At 31.6% G+C, this 22,249-nt stretch overlaps 1 protein-coding gene across 3 annotated transcripts in view; it reads left to right on the plus strand.

Annotated features, from left to right (window-relative positions):
• The window catches only part of CSMD3 (CUB and Sushi multiple domains 3), a 586,072-nt gene that overhangs the window by 222,024 nt on the left and 341,799 nt on the right, over positions 1-22,249 (plus strand). Inside the window, exons 7-8 of one of the 3 annotated variants that reach the window (XM_068182735.1) lie at positions 6,565-6,873; positions 18,040-18,117. The exons of 1 other annotated variant lie outside the window; for it this stretch is intronic. In XM_068182735.1, the coding sequence (XP_068038836.1) occupies positions 6,565-6,873; positions 18,040-18,117 (387 nt within the window). The remainder of the gene's footprint in view (positions 1-6,564; positions 6,874-18,039; positions 18,118-22,249) is intronic. One more of the 3 variants, XM_068182715.1, reaches the window with a different exon arrangement.

The following is a 22,249-nucleotide window of genomic DNA, read 5'->3' on the forward strand; positions in this document are numbered from 1 at the left end:
TTCAATAAAGCTACTCTTTTTAGGGCCAATAGATGTGATTGCTTTCCGTTCCCAGCATTATATTGCTCATTTCATCAATTCCTACAAGATTATTGAGAGTCTTGGAGAATTTTTAAGTTGTATTGTTCGGGGTTTTCTTTGTATGATTATGTTTGATTATACAGATCTGTGTTACATTGATGCATATCTCTTTTGAAAAGAAAGCTAAGTATGATTTTGAAATTAATTATTTTGTATTTTGAATAACTGCTTTCTCATTTGCTAACATTCATTTGTGTTAAGTTTTGTTGTTTTTTTATTTTTCTTAAAAGTAACAGGCCTGTCATGTCAAAAAGTACTTTCTCACTTTAAGTAAACCGACTGAAATAACATTATCCATATGTGAGCTTATGTTGGAATTTTCATATTCTTTTCTATTCAACAAACATATATTGCTGTAATAAATTCTATTATTTGGAAAAATATATATGTGTGTATATATATATATATATATACACACACATATATATATATATATATATATATGTAGTAGCTCTGTCTATGTCCTGATTTTTGTAGAAAAGAAATAAGTAATGTTAGAGATGTCTGGCATTTTGTCTGAATTTTCAGATTTCCAAATGTAATCAGTTTGATAAAATTAAGATGCATAAATTTACCATATTTTCAGTATCTACCTAAAAAATGTAAAGTGACCTTAAATTTACCAAGGCATATGGAAGATCATCGAGACATGCATTTGTGTCTACTGAAGTATGACATACCTCCTGCATCTCTGATAATTTCTGGGTGATGCTTGTGATTTTCGGAGTGTTTTGGTATATGTCTTACTATAGCAATTGATTAAATTTAAAACTTTACATAAACAATAGAGAAAAAGAGAAAAAAGAGATATCAATAAGGAGGTTGAAAAGAGAGAGCGGAAAAAAAGAGAAGCTGGAAAAACAATTGTAAGAGAATGCAATAATGCAAAAAGGTAAATTCTGGTACCAAAAGGAAATAAAAATGAAATTTTCACTCTAGTCCCACAAATGTGGACAACATCAAAACAAAAGGAACCAAAAGGATTTTTTTAAACTTCTGGCTAGATAGATTTTGCAGTTTTTGCTGTCTGTATAAATCATTGCCTGTTTGAATTAAGTCTAGAAATTGGATTTGAACCCTATCTTTTTCAGTCATGTATTTCTTTAGAACCACAGTTTAATTGTATTTCTATAAAACCACATTTTCATTTATTTTCTGAACAGCTGTGAGATGAAAATAGATTTTGCAGAAGAATATTTTATGGCAGCCATTAATACTGATTTTGTGTTCTAAAATCTATGTTTATGTATCTGTTTCTTTTATTTTCTATTACAATTTGATCCTAAGATCAAGGTAAAGATACTAGAAATTTTTGAAGAATAACTTAAGTGATTTTTAAAAATAGTATGTCTGGAATTACATATGTTAAAAGAGTCAAATAAGCTGCTATATCTACACAAACTTGAACATTCCTTTAACAGATCCAGACTATATTCTCCTAATTGGGTTTCTAACTTTACTGGAAATTTTTTGCAAGCATCAGATATTTAATGACAGAGAAAATTAAAGAGAACAGGTAATTAAGATAGTAAAAAAAAGTGTCTTCTTAATAGAATGCAGGGGTCACTCCAAAATTAGTTAAGTATAGGAAGGTTTTAAGTGAGGAAGCTAAATAAGCCTTGACTAAAAGTCCTTGAACATCTCCAAGAAGAATGAAGATGGAATATAGTTATTACTCTTTTTAAAAATTCTGTTTATAATTGTAACTCTCTTTTTTCCTTTAATGAGGTATGAATTTATTTTTTTGTTTGACTGTTTACACTTTTTTCTCAATTAGCCATTGCAAAATAATTGACTGGCCTCTTGCTAATAAGATACACAGGAAAAGTCCCAGGCTGGCCTCATGGCAGTCACCTTATTAACACTTAGCAGTAGTAGTCTGAGTGCCATTTAGGGTCATCTGCATTAAGGATCTTTAGCTTTATTTGGGAGTGTGTTCCTGAATCATATGTGCCACAAGACCTAATAAAGTCCTGTACCTTTATTCGTCCTGAATAAATAAGATAGTGAATATTCCAATTTGCTTTAACATTTTGAACTCAACATGGTTTTAGGAATCAGCAAAAAAAAAAATCTCATGAATTAGAATAGCTGTTGGATGGTACCCTTAGGTCCCATTTGGTCTCATGAGCAATTTGCATGTTTTTATCTGTTCTTCAACTACTGAAGTTAAAAAAATTAAATTTAGAAAATAGTCAAAAATGGGGCAGACTTTCTACCTAGAGTCCAATAACAAGTGGAGCACTACAAGTGTCTGTTCTGGTACAAGTGTCTGTTCTGGTACAAGTTCTCTTCAACATGTTTATCAATGAGCTTCAGTCAATGACAGAGAGCAGTCTTTTTGGATTTGCACATGCCACCACAATTTCAGTCATTATAGTCAATGACCAACAATCAAAATAGCTGAGGACAGGGTTGCCACAGGGACACAGACAAGCTGAAGGAATGAGCCAACAGGAATCCTATGAAACTCAACAAGGGTCAGTGTAAAGTTCTGTAGCTGGATAAGGAAGAACCCTCGGCAACAGGAGTGTCTGATAGCAAACCACTCTGCTGAATCAGCCCTGTGTGTTGTGGCAGACAGCAAACTGAGTATGACAGCAGCGTGCCCTGGGAAGAAAGAAGGCCGACAGCATCCTGAGTTATATTAATAAGAATGTGGTCAGTAGATTCAAAGGGAAGGATTTTTGTCTTTGTCTTAACTCTTCTGTGACCAAAGCTGGAATAATGCCTCAAGATTTGGGCTTCATGACAGGGAAGATGAGTTTTTCACTGAAGCAAGTTCAGTGGAGGGTCACCAAGATGACTGGGGGCTGGAGCACTTACCCTGTGAGGGAAGACTGAGCAACCTGAGCTTTTTCAACCTGGAGAAGAGGAAAGCTTTCCAAAGTCAGAGTCCTTTAAAAAAAAAATCATTTTCAACAAGCATTTTCATTCTGTTAGATACCATTTTCTGCCTTATTTTTATTTCTGCTGAATGCTTCTCAGAGTGGGCAAAGCTATTTATTATTTCCCTGGATTATTCCCTAAGGAATTACTCATAAAAAGTTAGTGTACTAGATTAAATATTAATTGAACTTCCACTATGAGTTTATCTGGGGTAAGTTTCCTTTGGCATCATATTTACAAGAGGAACCCTGTGTATACTTGCAGCATATTGCATATGCAAAGTGTGTGCATCTAGCACAGATTCATAATCTATTTTTGGAGCTTTGTTTCAGGCAAATGTCAAAGGCTCTTGCCTCTTTTCTTTACTAAAAATGATCCTGGAATCAAGAGCAACTTCCACTCCTATATAAATAGAAAGGCTTATGGGTCTCCCATATGTTTGCATTATCCCAAGTTTTAACAGTTGCAACACTCTTGAGTGGTGTCTTGTTAAGATTAGTTTTCTGAACTGAATTTCTCTGTAGATCATCAACTTGATCTTTTTTCACTTCTATATAGCTACAAGTTTTTAAGTGTAAATACCGTTTTGAATCTTTCCTGGTGTAAGCGGGCTAATTTGACACATTAAAGGCCCTCAGTTTTACTGACTTTCATCTGTTCTCCTTCCACAGAGACTTAGAAAAATGCTGGTCCTGTCTAGTAAGTCTCAGAGTGATTTAGTGTGAGCTGGTCAGGTTTTCTTTCTTTGTGAACCCATGCCCTAAACAGCCATTATACTTTTTGACCCCATGTCCTTACTGCTTCCTCATATGATTCATCCTGTCAGTTCCTCAAACTTCACATCTTCTCAGTGGCTGATTGTGAATTCAAAGTGATGCTCTGCCTCTGAGTTGACTTCAGTTGGCTGCAAAATTTTGGTTGAAGCTTTTCCCAAAAAGCAGAGCTCAGTCTTCTTTTTTTCCTTTTTGTGCCATTTATCATTAAAAGTTTTTCTTCCCTTTTTTCCTTTTAAATTTTTTTAAACTAGAGTATTAAAGTAAAATAATATTTCTTTATCACATAGAAAAATACAATTTTTAAAATAATCTCTTTGACAAACCGAAATGTCAGATGTGATTGCAGAAGACTGAAGTGGAGAGTATGTTAAAATGTCCTTTCAACAGATGTGTTTCAATTAATCTAAGACCCTTTTTATAAAATAAATACACCAAAATTCATACTTTTGCAGATTACAAATGCTGTTTATGGAAAACATTGATTCATCTACTTTGTGTGGTAGCTGATACTTACAAGATTGCTTATACATAACAATATTTTTCTCTCAAAATCTTCCACATAAATCAAGTTATATTGTTTAACTTTACTGATCTTCTGCATGAGTTCTTCAGCGTAAATCAATGTGGAAGCCTAACAACTTTCTGTTCGAAAATTGCCTCTGTATCAAAGCAGTACTTTCCAGTGTGTAAGCTTTGTAGCTTTAAGCTTAATTTTTCTTGTTTTTTTCTTTTGAGATGAACTTTTTTTTAAGTTGTTCTCATTTAAAGTTCTATGCCTATTTAAATAAATAGGATAGATGATGCCATTTGATGGAGATTTTGAATATAGTTTTGCTTTGACCTTGATATTGGAAACAGGTGAATGCCTGTTCTTGTAAATTTGCATGCATGATAAAGATATGTTCACATAGACTTTGTTTTAATAGCAGTGGTTATTTAACATACATTGTTTTCTTTGTTTTAAACAACAATTTTCTGTTTCAAAATATCTCTTGGCCATGCATTTGTGTTTTCTGTGTTTTAAACTTGATACCAATCTGTCAAAAATTGTTGTATACTGAATCATAAGTAGTCCAGACTTTTGATATTATGCATATTGTGACAATTTTCTTATTTTATTGTGAAATAAAGAATATAACATGTCTAGATCTATTTTAGTTACTTATGCCACTGCAATAAGGATAGCAAGTAGTTTTTGGTTTGGTCTTTGACATATAAACCTGGAGTCTTACATGGCGCTTCTAAGGTTTTTTAGTTTTGCAGGGGAAACCACCACTATGATTTACAAGTGCTATACTACAGAAAAGATGTTAAGACATTAAATGTCAGATAGCAAAAATAATATGCACCCATATCAGCTTTATTTTTTGTCTTTATAAAGCTAACATATCCTCTTATCTTAGTATTTTAATAGTATGATAAAATTAACTATTTTTAGCCTAAAATTTCTGCAGTAAACAAGAGACTTTATTAGCAAGACTATTTCTGATATGAGGATCTCTTCCATTAATTTATACAGAACATTTGAGAATTCTGTCAAGAGATCTGATATACCTTGTGCCTTAAATATACTATATAATGCTTAATTCCTCTGTGAGTCTTATTTCCATTTTCTAGTGGACAGATTTTTCTAAAAGTGTGGAAACTCTTGTTGCTTTCCATCCTGACATCACCCACGACATTTAAAAGACAAGTCTCAAAGTATGAGAGGAGAACACAGAATCAAAAAGAGAAGTGTGGAATATTATTGTTTGAATGACTGTTCAAGGTCCCCTAAGCATTATGATGGAATAAAAAAGCCATGTTTTAAAGATACTAGCAAAACATAGTATAGTTCATGTTACATCAGCTTTGTTTATGCTATTTTTTATGGTCAATTTTGTTATTCATTGCCCAGTCATTTGTTTGTTCCAGTCAAGATGGAGTTTCTACTGTGTTAAGATGTTCTAAATGCTCACAGGTGAGAGAATTGGCTTCCAATCATTTGCAACCAAATATGTGGGATGGGGAAGGATGAAAATATTAATAAAATATTGAAAAATTTGCTATATATTTTAAATACTCGAGAACTTAAAAGTGCTAACAATGTTTTCACAGGCAGGGTATGGACAATTTTCTTAGCTTATCAAACATTTTGTGTGTGAGGGTTTTTAGTAAAATAATCTGGTCTATTACATAAATAAAGCAGCAAAAAGAAAATATGAAGTCTTTTTACCATCTTAAGTATAAATAATAATACTGACAAGTTTTGTTTAAATGGGTACCTCTTATTATTCATCTACACTTGGCCTCGTGTCAAGTCCAAATGGGCTTTAGAGCCCTGTCAAGCTTTGATGAAGAGAATGAGCATATCTGGCAGCCTTATTAATAGCTGGATTAGTACCTTATGGTAGCTTTTTCTGCCACTTAGGTTACTACAAAATGCTGCCACTTCACTCCTGAATAGGATGGTTGCCACTTTTTGAAGTGTGGGGCCCCTATCAATAGTATAGCTGTATATTTTGATCTAGCCATGCTGATTCAGGACTGAACATGCAGAGGTGGAAATTATGTGTTGTCATTATGAGTGGTAAAAAAGTTTAAGTTTTGAGGACATTTAAAACTTAACATGTATTATCACTATTATTACAAAATGTTCACTAGCATTAAACAATGTTCTGATTGCTTCAATTTTTTAAATAAAGCCTATTGACTTTCCTCTTTTCATGTCAGTTGTCTTTACTATGTTAATCAGAGGGAAATTTAATCTTTTCGATTGATCAAGAAAACACAATTCAAAAGAAAAAGTTAGCATCCAGTACTACTGTGTGTCCCACAGGTTCTTCTACTTTCATCAAAACTGCCTCCACTGGTGAGTTAGAGGAGCATATTGCAGCCACTACTGGTGCCATTACTGTTGCTAGCACATCTGCTGATGTTGCTGTATCCAGTGCAGTGACCACCTGTAGACAATCTGCTGAAGGAGAACGAGTACAAGCGGTGAATATAAGAAAATCAGTTCTGGAGTCGGCCACGTACAAGGGAACGCTCTCTCTTCATCAAGCAAATTTACAAAGCACAAGACGACGACCAAGAAATGCTGAACAGATAGAAAGAACTAAAGACCTTGCAGTTGTTACTCATAGAGGTATTGGATATTATTTTACTTGTGCCCATGTAGTTATGAAATAATATTTTGTATAGATTAAAAATGAAAGTTCAGGTATCCATTTAGGAAATGTAATTGAACAAAATGGTAAGGGGATTAAATCTGTCTAACTTTGAGTTCTAGTAGGGCAGTCAGATGGAAAAACGAAATTAGTAATAATGTTGTCTTGGTTATTTAGATTGATTTGATTTATAAAAAGACAAAATGTATGTATAAGGAATTTTCTTTTGATGTGACTTTATAGCTTGCATCATTATATTTCACAATAAAGCCTAGTGTAAGAGATATCTGATGAAAGTTTAGAGAATTGAGGTTAGACTATTAATCTATTCTGCATATGTGATTAGATGTAAATAACCATAGCATTAAGAATGTACTTTATAAATAGCTACTGTTCTAAACTAGTAGGTGATGCAGTTGTATTCACCTCCCATCTGGTTGAATCTTCAGCAAAAATTTTGTTTTTTAAAACATCTGTACATATTCATTCTATCAAACATGAAATCAATGATCAAAGTAACATTTAGAACACTAGGATATTCAGCAAATATCAAAGTGTTAAAGCTAAAAATCTCATCTATTTTTACATTGAGATCATCTAATCTGCATGCTAAAATATTCATAATGAACAACATTTGGAGTATAAAACTAGCATTGTTTGCTGTGTTAAAAATAAATATCTATATCTGAAACATGAAGCTGACAAAAAGAAATGCTGGAATGTCTTAATTTAACCAGCAGATATTCAGAAAAAATTTGCATGTGGTGTGTTTTTAAACATGCACAATTTCAGGAAAGGATCTGCTTAATTTTTCAGGCTAATGTTGTTGAAGAAAATTTATTTTATATTTTGAATTTTTATTATGTGTTTCATGTTAATCAATTGTACATGAAAAATTATAAAAACAAATATATTGATAAGAAGCACCTTTTATAGCCCAAGCAATTTACAGAAGTCTTATTCTATGATTGATATTTTGTACAGACAGTTTTATTTGGAATCTGTTGTCTTACTGGATAGTCACCTAGTGTTAGTTATTGTAGCTTCCTTTGCTAACACCTTTTGAAACAGGAGAGCTGCAGTTCTTCAGAATTTTAAAATATATCATTAAATAGAACAAATGAAAAACAAACACTGTCTTTGGTTTGCATCTAAAATAGAAATCATTAATAGATGTTTGTGTTTCATTTGTATTAATTTCAGTGGAGATCTGAAGTATTTTCTTGTTATTGACTGATATAAATTAATCAACAGTTTGGTTTGTACTAGTTGTGTGGCTGTGCACTCACTTCACAATGTCTTTGGTCAAGTTAAAAAAAAGGGCTTATTTTCAGTTATGAGGGAGAATACAAGGATCTGTAATAACATCTTCTAATTTAAAGATGTAAGAATGTACTACTTTGGCAGTTAAATATGGCAGTAATTGTGATACACATAAAGTGTTTTTCCCTTGCCTCTCTGGAATCATTACACTGCAGTGTCTCTCCACTGTTTTCTCAGTGCTCTTTTCTTCTCTGACCTATTCCTTAGTACAAGACATAGGTACAGCATGTACTTCTAAATTATTTTATTAAAATAAAGTGTTAAACATTAGATTATAAAAAAAGAATAATTTAGACATCAAGATACTGCTACAATAATGTTATGGTGCTAATTTTTCACATATAAAATTAGTACTACTACTAAATTAGTACTAGGTACCAAAAGGTATGACATCCCACAAACAACTGAAACCAGACTTGTATAGACCTTAGTGGAGAAGAAGGCCATGCGTAGTTCCATGTCCATTTTATTCCCTCATGCAACACTGAAAGTCTTGCTTTGGCTAGCACTCATTATGCAAAAAACTTAAATTTTTTACTGTGTCTCTTACTCATGGAACAGTATATGTGTGCATGCTATTAAAGGATATTCCTATACTGAGTAAAAATTTACCATTTTTACTCAGCAAACACCAATATTTAATAACGGCCATTAAAACATATCAAATGACCTTGAATAAATAACCTATAATTTTCTTCCATGTAATAATCCCTACTAAAAAGACACAGACATATTCTGAAGGAATTTTTATGAATATGAGATAATTGTTAATTGACTTGAAGGAATTTTTATCACAGAGGAATTTTCCAGAGGTATTTCTATAGAATTTCCTGTAGGCTATTATTGAAGTATTTTAACCTCTCTTGGACAATGCATTATGCACATAAGTCTAAAAACTCTGCATATTAAATAACTATGGAACTATATGACCTATATAGGAATTTTATATTAATTACTTTTAAAATTATTTCTCTATTTAATAGATATTCAAAATTAGTTTTTGCTTTGGATTTTTTTTGCTGTTTTTACTTTAGGAATTACACTCCCAAGTTATGCAAATTAAATAATAATTGAGAAGACAAAATTTAATATACTAAATATAGTTACTAAAACTTACTATATGTAAGTGTGAATATTTAAAATTGTAAAAATTTATTGTACGTATAGACCTAACTGTAGGCTTTTTTGAGAATATTACCAGTAAGACCCAAATAGTGCAGTTTTATGATACATTATCATAGATGCAAAATTATAACTGCAGAAAAAGAGTAGTACTGTTAGCCTTTCATGAGATTGTTCTGTGAATAATGTGTTTCAGAGTGAGTAGACAATAACAATACTCTATTGTTTTGTAAAAGTTTTTGTAAGTTTATGCATGAACAAGATCTATCAAGAGAACTGGAGATTTATATATACCCAAAATTCAATTGCTAGCTGTAAATTGCTGTAATATATACTCTACTAGGATCTCAATAATAATTTAAGTTGTGTCAAAAGCTGACTGATTATTATCTTCTCTAAGCTCATTAGCTGGAAAAAGGAACTTTAGGTGCATTTGGTGAAATAATTTCCTTAAAGTTAGGGAAACACAAGTATTATTTTACAAGGCAGTAATGAGATCTCTTGAAGAATACTGTACATGATTATAGTTTCTTCATCAACAAGAATTCACACTGAATCAGATAAATAAAGGTACTATAATGGTGTCACATTTCCCTGATCATCCATCCTTACAAAATAAAATGTAAGACGGGATGAAAGTATCAATTTTGAAGTGAACGTCAGTATGTAGAGAACTTAAGTAATGACAAGTTAGTATGTAATATATAAATATTTTTATTAGGGAGGTGAGTAAGAAGGGTTCTTGTTATTGGAACACTGAAACCTTTTAGAAGGAGGGAGTAGATGAAGGATGAGAAGCTTACTTTGAAGATGCACCTTGACAGGCTAATGAAAAATATATTTAGATAGGATAGCTGGTAGTGAAAAGCCGCACCCAACCCAAGGACTTGGGTCCTTAGCTCTAATGAAACCAAGTGGTTAAATTCAGGAAAGTTTGTTTCCTCAATTCAAAAGAAGAGGGGAGAAAAAGGAGATCCCTAACCCCTTTCATTCAGTTAAACCTAGGAACTTCAAATGCTGAGATTTAGTAGAAATTATTTTGAATGCTACAATCACAGTTTCTAGTATGATCTGTATTTCTCAGATGTGAAAACCAGAAGACAATGAAACATGATAGAAACATGATAGAAACATAATATTTCCAAGTATTTTTTTTATGGTTTTTGTTTGTTTGGGGTTTTTGTTTTGTTTTGGTTTGGTTTTAGTTTTTGGGGTTTTTTCCCTCTTTAAATATTTAAGAATTGTTGGCTTCATCATGACTAAAGAATAGAGGATAATCGGACATATTTTTTCTTACTGCTATTTTTGTTTCATACGGTGAATTCAGAGTTTAGCAATGCTTTTCGTTCTATTGAATTGTTCAATAGGTTGTATCAACTACATATGTTACTTATTAAGGTTTTAGAATTTTTATTTGTGTATATGAATACATCATGAGAGATATTTTAGAACATTTTCTTGTGAGAGCTTATATAGCATACTTTTACTATTTAAAGATATGTTAAGAGGCATACGGGCAAATGTTAAAAGGCATTTGTACTGTGTGTTTAATAATATGACTTAAATTTTGGTCAGCCTTGAAGTGGTCAAGCAGTTCCATATTGATTGTTGTTGGTCCCTTACAACTATCCTATAATTTCTATTCTATTCTATTCTATTCTATTCTATTCTATTCTCAACATTCATTTTAATATGGAAATACATGTACACATAATTAAATGCCCTTGAGAAACAAATGAGTACCAGATGCAAACACTGGAAAAGACCTCTAGTACAGTTTTTAAGTTATAAATTAAATTTAGAAAAAATAAACAGTCGGAGAGATACAGTAGTTGAAGGAAAAAAAAATTGCTTAGCAGACTCAGGATCAAATAGTGCCAGGAAGTCTTAATGATTCTAGTCATCATGTAGCAGTTCACAAATGTCTCAGTGCTCTTCTTAGTAAAATAATTTCAAGAGAACTCTGGATTCCAAAAAAATTTTATGACTCCAAATTTCTCTTTTTAAAGAAATGCCATTAAGCATTTATGCATTTTTATATATTCTCATACATATATCCTCAGTTTGAAGAAATATATATTTTTGATAATTCTACTTTTTTGTTTTACAACATTTTAGAATTCTATTGATATCTCCATTCTTTATCTTTCTTTATGTTTTTATTACTTTTTTGTGAGCCTTTATAATTTCTCTGTCATTTCCCCTTTCTTCTATAAGAGTACTTGCCTTATGCTTTTTGATATCTGGCTTAATGTAGTATCTTAGTAATGACCAGGAAAAATGAATCAGGGAGAAAAAATCTTTCTACTGGGTGTTCCCAATTAAACCAGCATTTCTTTATCCTCCTGTCCTACAGGAGAATTTATGACAGTAGAAAGCAAGAAGATTTTAAGATTTGTTAAAGGAAATCAAATGATATGCTAATGAAACTTTTGAGAACAAAAGAATGCTATGAGAAAATTATTTGTCATTAAAAATATATTCTGATAAAAGTGTATGACAGATCATTACTTTGTGATTTTTTCAATATAAAACTTCTAAGGATATATTAGAAGGTATATATTCACGTATTTTATTTTTTTGAGGTTTCTTAGAAGCAGGAAGAAGAAATGAGGAGTAAAGATGGAGAGGGTTTTTAAAGAGCTGTTAAATATTTTTAAGTCTAGTAGGTAATATATCTGCATACGTCTTCAGGGTTTTTGGTTTCTTTGTTTTTGTTAGTGAAACCCAGAACTACAAAGATGGGAGTCTGAAGAAAGTAAATGTGTTTGGCAGTAAGATTTCTAAAATTATTTGTATATAAAAAAAGCTTGTATATAAGAGGTCCTAGAAAATTTTAAAAGTTTCAAGAAATAAGCATAACATAAATGTAATCTAGCACTCAAGCATTTAATCACGGAATTACATCTGTTTAATATTTTATTATACTTTTGGAAATGCTTATTTAATATGTGCAACAAATCACAAAGACATGTTCTTTTTGGTGGATGAGCTCTATAATGAATGGGTCGTTACTGTCAAGACTTTTGTTAGACAAAAAGTGATAATAATATCCTAAACTTTTTGATGTGTTCCCACTTGGAAAGTAGAAAGGAGATAATTTTTTCATCCAACAGTCAAGTCTGGAGTGATTAGAAGGAAGAAAGGGAAAAATTAAATCAGTCATACTGATTTTAATGAATAAGTTGTTTTAATTGAATTATTGCCTCTTATACATCCTTGTCCATTTTCTTCTCAGAACTATTTTTTCCTATTCATATTTTTTGCACTTCCTGCAGTTCTTAATTGTTTTTCACTACATTATCAATGTTTACTTCTATAATTGATATTTGTCTGATTTTTTGTGTCATTACTTTCCCTTGGTATTTCAGGTTTTCATCTTTTGACCACAAATTGTTGGTATAAATTAGAAGTATTTTAGTTAGAATATTAAAAAAAGTAGTGAAGTTATAATTTAATATTAGAAAGCACATATTAGATGTATTTCCTTTTAAATTTTTTTCTCCAATTAGGGAAATTTTATATGCATGTAATATAGTAGAAAAATTGCAATTTTTATAATTTTAAATTAGTAATACAGCAATTTAATGCAGTGTAATACAGCAAAATAATGCAGTGTAGTAATGCAGTAGTTTCAGTAATTTGAAATATAAATCTTCTATACAATTTGATTTTGCCAGGGTACTTTAGAATTTAAATGGGAGAGGAATTTGGAGAAATGGGTGGAGTGGGTGGATAGTAAATAAAAAACTAAGATAGCTCATGTAAAAAGTGAAAAATTAATTAGTATGAAAAGTGTGTGTTTCACCACTTTGTAGTCTTTTCCTCATCTGTATGGCTCTTCAATTTTAAGAAATTGTTAACCCATACAGTTCATGCTGTACTACAAAAACGGATGAAAATTCATGTTCTCTCATGCTGACTTTCAAGGTGCAGAAAGGTTCTAGAAGATAGTGCTACCTCAATTGGTGTGTTGGGTTACAGTGAAGGTCTTCGGGTAATCATTAAGTTTTGAGATTTTTTTAGTGGTGATCTCTAAGATACCTGGATATTTAACACTTGCATTGTTAGAATTTGGAAATTATGAAGTTAGTTGTATCACATGGATAGAGAATATGATGTAAATGCAAAAAAAAATCCCTCCAAACAAATTTTTTTCTCCCACTTCAGAAGGCATTTGAAAATTTAATTCCTCTTTATTTCCCACAGTATTATGCTTTTGCATCAGTAATTTAAGTAGTGCTGTATATACAATCTTGAAATAATGGCTTTGATGATGTTATCATATTGTTCTCCATGTTCGTTAGCTGGGAGATAGTGAATATAAAGTAAAAGTAGTTCTGGAGAAGGGAAGGGCTGTTTCCATTGTTCTGTATAGTTACTTGAAATAATGCAACCTGAGTGCCTGCTTTACACAGAACAGTGGTGGTTTAGTCCTTAGCATTTAAAATATTGTTTATATTTGATTTGAAAATTTACAAAATATAGAAAGGACAAGCTGGATACTTCTGTAACATAAATGACGTTGCATAACCAAAAGAAAGATGTGAATTTGTGGGTTGACAGTGTTTTAAATAAATATCCTTCAAATGGCTATATACACTGATGCTTCCATATTGTAGAAGCAGATTTTCCTTTTTGAATTTTTTTCTCATTTGGTCCTCAGGACACACTTTGTCAATGAAGTTAGAACTGTGTCAACTGAACAATCTACATTCACAATGAATTTTGTTTCTAGTGTTTAAGAGCGTGCTGTACTTTAGGTTGTTATTCAAATTTTACATCTAAGTGGATTTTTTTAATGAAATCTATGCTTAAAACTCCTTTACTTGAGGCCCTTTTTTAATGCATTGCCTATCCTGAAGTATAAAATGCTGGAATTGTCAGTCTTAATCCTCTCTTACAAGTGTCTGTATGTAGCATGTCTGCATATATTGCATACATGCAAATAAGAATTTGGATAAATATACATAATTGCACAGACTTTTTAATAAAGAAAAGAAAAAAGAAAATATTTTAGTCTCTATGTGTGCCTAAAATTTTGCCTGTAAATATTAGAATCTTCATTATCTTACATGAGAGAACATTTTTGTTAAAAACTTCAAGAAAATATTTCTGAACACATTTCACTTTAAATTGGCTGCTTGAAAAGTGTGCATGTCTCTGGTGTGCCTATTGACTGAATATTAGCTCACACATCTGTAATGAAAAAAAAATCTTACCTTTATTACTGGGACTTCCCTCCTTAATAAAGCATTCAGATCCATTTTCCCTCTTTACAGAAAATATTGGGCCTTCTAACCTTAGAAAAAGTTACAGAGAGAGATTGAGGGGGAGAGAAAGGTGGAACTTTTCAGTCTGAAGAAGTGAAGGTTTTGTGGGGACTTTGGAGCACTTTCAATTCCTTAAAGAGGACCTACAAGAGAGCTCTAGAGGGACTTTTCACATGAGCAGGTAGTGATAGGACAAGGGGGGTTGGCTTTAAGATCAAGGAGGGTAGTTTTAGATTAGATATTTAGATGTTATTTACCTTGAGGGTGGTGAGGTACTAGAACAGGTACTTGGTACTAGATGCTCCTTAGGTCCCTTCCAACCCAAACCATTCTATAATTCTATAATAACAATAATTCTGTATTTGTATTAAAGAAACTTGAACTAGGAAAAAAACATGAGCTTGAGCAGAAATCCCAAGGTGGATGCCTAAATTATTTTCAGGGTTTTGACATAATCTCTGATTTGGTTTCACAGAGTTCTGATGCTACTCACAATGCTTCATCCAGTCATGTGATCAAAAATAGATTTAGGATTGTCAGAGATTTATTCATATAGCAGATGTGCACCAGTGTTCCTTCTTCTCCAAAAATAAACAATAGAAATAAACAATCCTGCTGTTATTATAAATTTAAAACCAACCAACCAACCTAGAAGCCATATACATTTAAAGTATCATTAAAAAAATTAAGCCTCTCATTGCATTATAACACTGGAAAGATGGTTTTGTCATATAGGTTTTTATAAATTTAGATTATTTATAGAATATACTTTTGTCTTACCACTACCTTTTTATTATATTTGTATGTCTCCACAGGAGTATCCTACTTCAATGGTATAATCTATTCTCTTGGCTCTTGTCTGTTCAAATATATGAGAACATACTAATCTGACTGTATTTAAATATTTGTACTCTTGTTACTTCTGGACACTTTTTCTTGAGATAAATGGGCATATAATTTCATTTAATGCAAAAATAGATATTTTAACTGATCTCCTAAAGTGTCTGCTTTTCTTTGTGGATGGGCTTAGATGTGTACAACTATACAGTTTGCTGTCATTAATCCATCCTCTGAGACTTCTGAAAAGCGAAATCTGCTTTCAGTTCTTACTGTCATGTGTTTGACATGCAAAAGAATCCTTATTTTGCCAGGTATAAAATCATCTATTTATTGAATAGGGGAATATTTTTGTGATGGTGGGGTTATTTTTATATATGTTCATGCATTTGCAGCCCAACACATAGTTTAGAGTCGGCATGTTTGCCATATAAATTTCTATAACTACTCCTTCACAGTGTATTCAGAAACTACTGTTCAGTAAATCAACATACAAACCCCAATTAAGAGTAAAATTCTTCTCTTGTAAAGGTGCTTTAGAGAACTGGAATTGCTTGCTTTCCTAGTAGTATTTAATAGACATGGCAAAGTGATGCAAATGATTATAAGAATCTTTGACTGATTTCACTGTGGTCACTAAGACACTCTTTTAACTATTTTCAGTTCCATTTTAGATCTTGTGAACTCTTCCTGTGTACATAAACTAGGGATATGCCATGTACATATTTCAGAATCAGTAGAAAAAAAAATGAAAAAAGAAATACAGGACAGTCTTCTTTCTTAGTGTGTGGTTTTGATGACTTCTGAAAGTAAAGGACAAACATATCTCTAATGTGAACATTTAAACTCATTCCAGCATCTGTGCTCGTATATTCAAGACCACTCCCATCTTGCTTAGGTGCTGGAAGAATAACTAAGCCTATCTTCTGATTCATGAGGAGTTATTTTATACTGATCCTCACAGAGAGCCAAAAGAGGGTTAGAGTTATAGTCCAACCTGCCTATTTACATAGAAATAACATTTTAGAAAGCTCAGACTATGACAAGAGAGCATTGCTGTTATTCCAGTATTGTTCTGCTCTGTGAAGGTAGAGTTCTTGGGTCTATGATTTCCCCTGAGAATAAAATTGCTTATGGACTTCAATTAATTTGGAGAGGGGGAGGGTCTTCTCCTATTAAGAGTAAAAAAACCCCAAAATCTAGAACTTTGTGGTAACATATATGTTTTAGTTCTGCAAATAATGTATTTCTCAGAATAATTATGAATGCTTATATGTTACATTATAATAATACACAAGTAAATTTACTTTTTGCCTTTTGAGATAATAGTGTTTCTGTATTTATTAGAAAATTCAATCTCTTTAATCAGAAGTATAAAAATATTTATTAACACATCCTGTATCTATCCTATAAATTGTCTTTCCTCGTAGAATGCTCTTTCTTCTGTATCTGGTTCTTCTCTTGTGCTTAGTAATGATACTTTTATTTATAAAAATATGTCAATAATATTTTGCTACTGTGGTATTTATATCCAATGTAAAGGTTCTTTGAATATCCATTGATTTTCTGTAAGAAGTAATGGGTATGAAAAATTATTTGATGAGGTACAGTGTATCTACTTAGGTTAAGTTCTCCTAGGCGTAGCTCCTTTAATTTATGCTGTCTTCATCAGCAATATTTGCTTGTAGCCAAGATAAAACATCTTATATAGTTCTTAAAAAATACCTAGTGGCTGTATCGGCTACAAAGCCACTTAAGTATATTGTACATAGAGTCAGCTTAGAATTTACAATTTTTAAGCAGGTCTATTTTAATGTATAATTCACTGCTTACAGGCCAAGACTATTATTGATGAGGCATTTAGTTTAATGACTGAAAAGGAAAGTTTCTTGTAGTGTGTTTGCTTATTCTTGATTACATTTTTTATATATTCTAAGTTTTGGGTTTATTCTCTTTTTATTAGTTGTTTTCTTTCAAAGATCTATTGAGGCCACAAGGTTTGCCTGGATTAACTTTTTATATCCAGCCCACAGAAGGACTTTTACAGAAACAGATGAGCTCTGGGCTTAATGGAGAGGTGGGAGACAGGTACCTTCCATACCACATTTTGCAAATAACACTTTTCAAGCTAGAAGGAAGACCAGCTCCAGAACCAACAGCAGAACAGCAGACTATATTTTATTTTCTACATTCAAATACCTTTTTTCTTCCTTTTTTTTTTTCTTACCACAGAAGAAACAGATATTTTAGAGCAAACATATTTATAATTCTTTTCATTTTCCAAGTTCCATAAATGTGTGACAGTGTTTTCCACAATTATGTGGTGCATGGAAATAAACACTTTTGGCCATATTTTTAAAATTATTATTTATGAATAAGAAAAATTAAATTTTTTCCTTTGTCAGGTATACAAATTGGTCTCAATATTTATTTTTGTAAATTGTTTATCACCAAAGGTGCGAAAATCTGAATTTGTGAGGTAGCCAGTACTCTAATTTGTATATACTTCCATGATAAAATTTGTCAAGTGAAATATTTTAGATTGTATTGCCTGATACATGTTTTTGTTTTTGTTTTTGTTTCAACTAGTGAAAAAGGCCATAGATTTTAAATCTAGAGGATTTAAATTGTTTCCAGGGAAAGACAACAGCAACAAGTTTTCTATCTGTGAGTGTACTCCTTTTTGTTACTTTTTTCTAGTGCAAGAGTGAAGTTTGTGGTGTGCTGTTTGTGTGTAATTATTTATGTATTCTGATAATAGAACTGGTTTATCCAGTCTGCATGGTGAATTTTTAAGTATGGTTCTACTCCAAAGACAGCCTTTCTATAAATCTGGCATTGTATAAAGACTTGTTATTTTGTCAATAATTTCACAATAAATTTACAGTATTTGAAAGGAAACAAATATTCAACCTTCTAGGTATCTAGCTGTAAATTTAGCTGTGAGTAGGAGACCAATTTTTTAAATTGTACATTAGAAGTAGTATCAAATGCCTTGCAAACTAAAGCAAATCCTAATTTACAGGTGCACAACCACAATGAGGTCATTTAAAAAAATTTAAAAATTCATTAAGTTTGACATTTTAGCATATGTACTAGGAGTAGCTTTAAAAATTCTGGAGTTGTTTGGTGCCTTCAATTTTAGCTACAGAAATTAGAAACTCAAAGTGTTTGACATCTCAGTGGACAAAGTCCTGATTAAATCATGAGGAGTCAGGCAATTTTTTATCATGAATTAAACAGGTGTGTATCTAAATACATTGAAAGAATACTTTTGAAAAATAGTGTGCCATTTTTATAGAGGCCTTTTTGGAATGGAACCACATTTTATATATGTAAAAGTCAATAAAATGGACTAAATGTTTAGCATATGTTGGATTGCACTACCTTTCATTATTCTTCACAGGACTGAAAGGATTTGGTTTTGAAGCTCCCTAGGCTGGACATGTTTAAATTAATTATTTGTTTATATTAACAGTGATGGAGTCAGTTTCCAGAACTTAGCAACATTAGCACATGTTTTTATTTTCAGTGTTAGATTTTAAACTGTCAAGGTATTATTTTTTTAGACAAAAATATCTCCAAGCAGCATGATCCTTTACCATTCACCAAGTCAGAAAAATAGAGCAAAACACACTTCTGTTCAATTTTTGTAATGTCATGTATTACCATATTCAACTTCTTTGTAAACTGCATCACCTAAATAGATCTGTAAGACATTTCTGATTTACTTGAAAACTTTGTATCAAGATATTTAAAAAAAATATTCTCTTTATACCTATTGGGTGAGTGGAAAACAGACTGATTATGCAGAAGATGTAACAGTAAGATAATTATAGTAGTGTTTATAAAGTACATCAATGAGGTCTCTGTCTAATGGCCCATCTGTGAGTCTGTACTTACAAATAATAATACAATAATAATACAATGGATGATAAAAGATATTATTTTGCACTAATCATTATATTTTCCACTATATGAACTTTAATAGGAATTCCATATTTATAATGAAGTACCAGATACTCATGATATCCAAGGCTGATTGTTATGAAATTAGTGATGACATTTATCAACATATTTTTGAAGGTCTTTAGATAATTTCATGTTATGATATTCTGTGTGAAGCTGGAAACTTATTTATCTTTTTTGTTATTGATAATGCAGAATAGATTACATATATGAGTCAATAATAAGTGAAGGTGAAAACCATGGTGATTTGTACCTTTAGTGATCATAATCTTTTCATAAATAGATAACTAAGGTTTTATATTTTATTGTAGCATTTGATTCTCTAGTCACTTTGGTAGTCAAGAATGTTGAAGAAAGAGTATTTCATAAGAAGCTTATGTATTTGGCTGTTGAGAAGACAATTTTCTCAATGTGGCCTCAGCTGGGTCTAGTGTCATTGCATTACAATCACAGATAGCATCCTTTAAGAAAAACAATGACCAACATTCAACTGTTAGTGAAAATCAGGATAACTGAATATCTGTTTTACATTATGCCTTTTATTGGCAATGTCTTTAGAAATTTTTGTCTAGCATTCTCATATGTATGTCTTTCATTATTTTGCATCTCTTTTTTTTTTTTTTTTTTTTTTTTTTTAATGTATCCGTTGTATAATATTCAATACTAATGCACAGGTGATTTGCACAGAATAAAGCTAGAAGATATTTGATATGGTGATACACTTTGAAACAAGTATGCATCAGCTTCAGTTTAGAAGTGTTGACACTGACAAATTAGTTACTTGGCAGACCTAATTCAATCTTCATTAGAACTGTGAACTTTCTTGATTGCAATTTCATGACCAGATCATGAATGAATGCTTTCCCTAGATGCATTTAATTTACTACAGGAAACCCTTTAATTGCATACTGCGCATAAGCATCTGGGGTGTAAAACAAAAATATATGGACAGATATCTGTGGAATTACATAGGGCTGTAGACTGAAAAGTCAGGCATTATGTCTATAAAAGTAACATCAATAGAAAAATCCTAACTGTGAAATTACTTTTCACTAGGCACTTTACAGAAACCAAAATGGGTTTAAGATTGTGTAAATGTATTTTGGAATTGGGATCAATTTAGAAATCAATGTCTACCTATAAAATTTTCCTCTGTATTTTTATTGCAGTATGTATCTTATTTTTTAAAAAATTAATTATTTCATTGGTTTTCTGTTACATAAACCTTTATATTTTTGTTTACGAGTACTGACAATTCCATATATTATAATTTAAAATTATATCCATAGAGTGTTTCTGGGAATGAAACTTTCTAAGGAAGGTGTCCAAAATCAATAGGATTTTCAAGCTTCCATTTCTGGTAGAAATCAAAATGTATAATAGCTCTTGTGTCTTGCAATCCAGCAGAATATTCTTTTTGTATGAATATTTGCTCTATTACCTATGTATGGGGAAAAATAATGTACAAAAATAAAATAATTATTTGAATTATTCAAGCATGAACTATAATAGAGATAAGAGTATTTAAACACTATTTTTTACAGTAAAAATCTCTTCGGTATGCATTGATATACAATGGATGGCCAAATGGCACCATTATAATTTCTATACTATTATTATGAGACATGATGAATAATTTTTTAACTATAGTTTTAATATATATTTAATGTCAGAAAAGTTTGAATGTTTTCTATATATATATGCAGGCTACTTTTGATGATTCTGAGTTTCTCACGTTTCAAAATGAAGCACCCGCTATTTCAACGAGAGCGTTAATTCTAAATGCTTATCCAACAAGATGGCTTTGCTAAGTGAAGTCTGTGGAATGGTAGTTGTCAGAGAAATATATATATTTCAACACTAGCATGAACATGGGTTTCTGTAGCTAGCATGCTTTTGTCACATGTGCATCTATTGGAGAAGACTGAAATCTGAAACCAGGAGGAAGATTCCTCCTGGCCCAAAAGTCCCCTGAACATATAAATACAGAGATTGCCTTGGAGTGTTTTTAGAGCAACAGGTGTCTTGGGACAGAGGAGAGTAAATACTGTAGTTCCAGCTGACAAGCACTGAGCTTGATAGGTTTTTTGAGCAGTGTGCTGTGTTGAAATGTTTTCTGTTTAAGCCTGTACATTTGCCTTTGGCCTTTGGCTTCCTCAGGGGTACCAAACCAATTCTTCTGTTTCTGTGTACGTAAGAAGACAAATTTCAAGGAAGAGAAACCCTCAAGGATTCTGAATTATATTCCTCTTCATTAAAAGCTGAAAGTTAATGAACAGCCTTTAAAAGTATAGATAGAATCTACTTTTTTTTTTAACCAGCAGTGTGGTTGCCCTAATTATATGCAAACTTTTTCCATAAAGGGAAGTAAAATTCTAATACTGCAATTCCATTGGTCTAGTTCATCAGTAATATAGATGAATAAAGATTAAAATATTTTTCTGATTAATCCAAATTACTTGGCCTCATGTCAACTTTTTTTTTTTTTAATTTTTTCTGTCAAGCCATGAATTTATCATGTATCAAGTAATAGCAGACTAACATCCTTTACTAATTTTCCAGTTTTGTGATTAGGTGATTGAATATACTGAGATATGATTAGATTGTTACATACAAATTTCTGGAAAAATACAGAGAGTAGTTCATAGGAATTTTCTTTCTGAAGATACATTTTAGTTTACTCTAAGATAAATGTATGCAAATCAAACTGGCATTTTGAGTTTATCTTCATATCACCATATATTGGATATATATACATTTTCAATACTGATGGAAACAATTCTCTCAGCAGGAGTTTACGCATTCAAGTTTTACTGTAATTCAAGGAGAA

The sequence above is a fragment of the Anomalospiza imberbis genome, chromosome 1, assembly GCF_031753505.1.
Source record: "Anomalospiza imberbis isolate Cuckoo-Finch-1a 21T00152 chromosome 1, ASM3175350v1, whole genome shotgun sequence".
NCBI lineage: Eukaryota > Metazoa > Chordata > Aves > Passeriformes > Viduidae > Anomalospiza > Anomalospiza imberbis.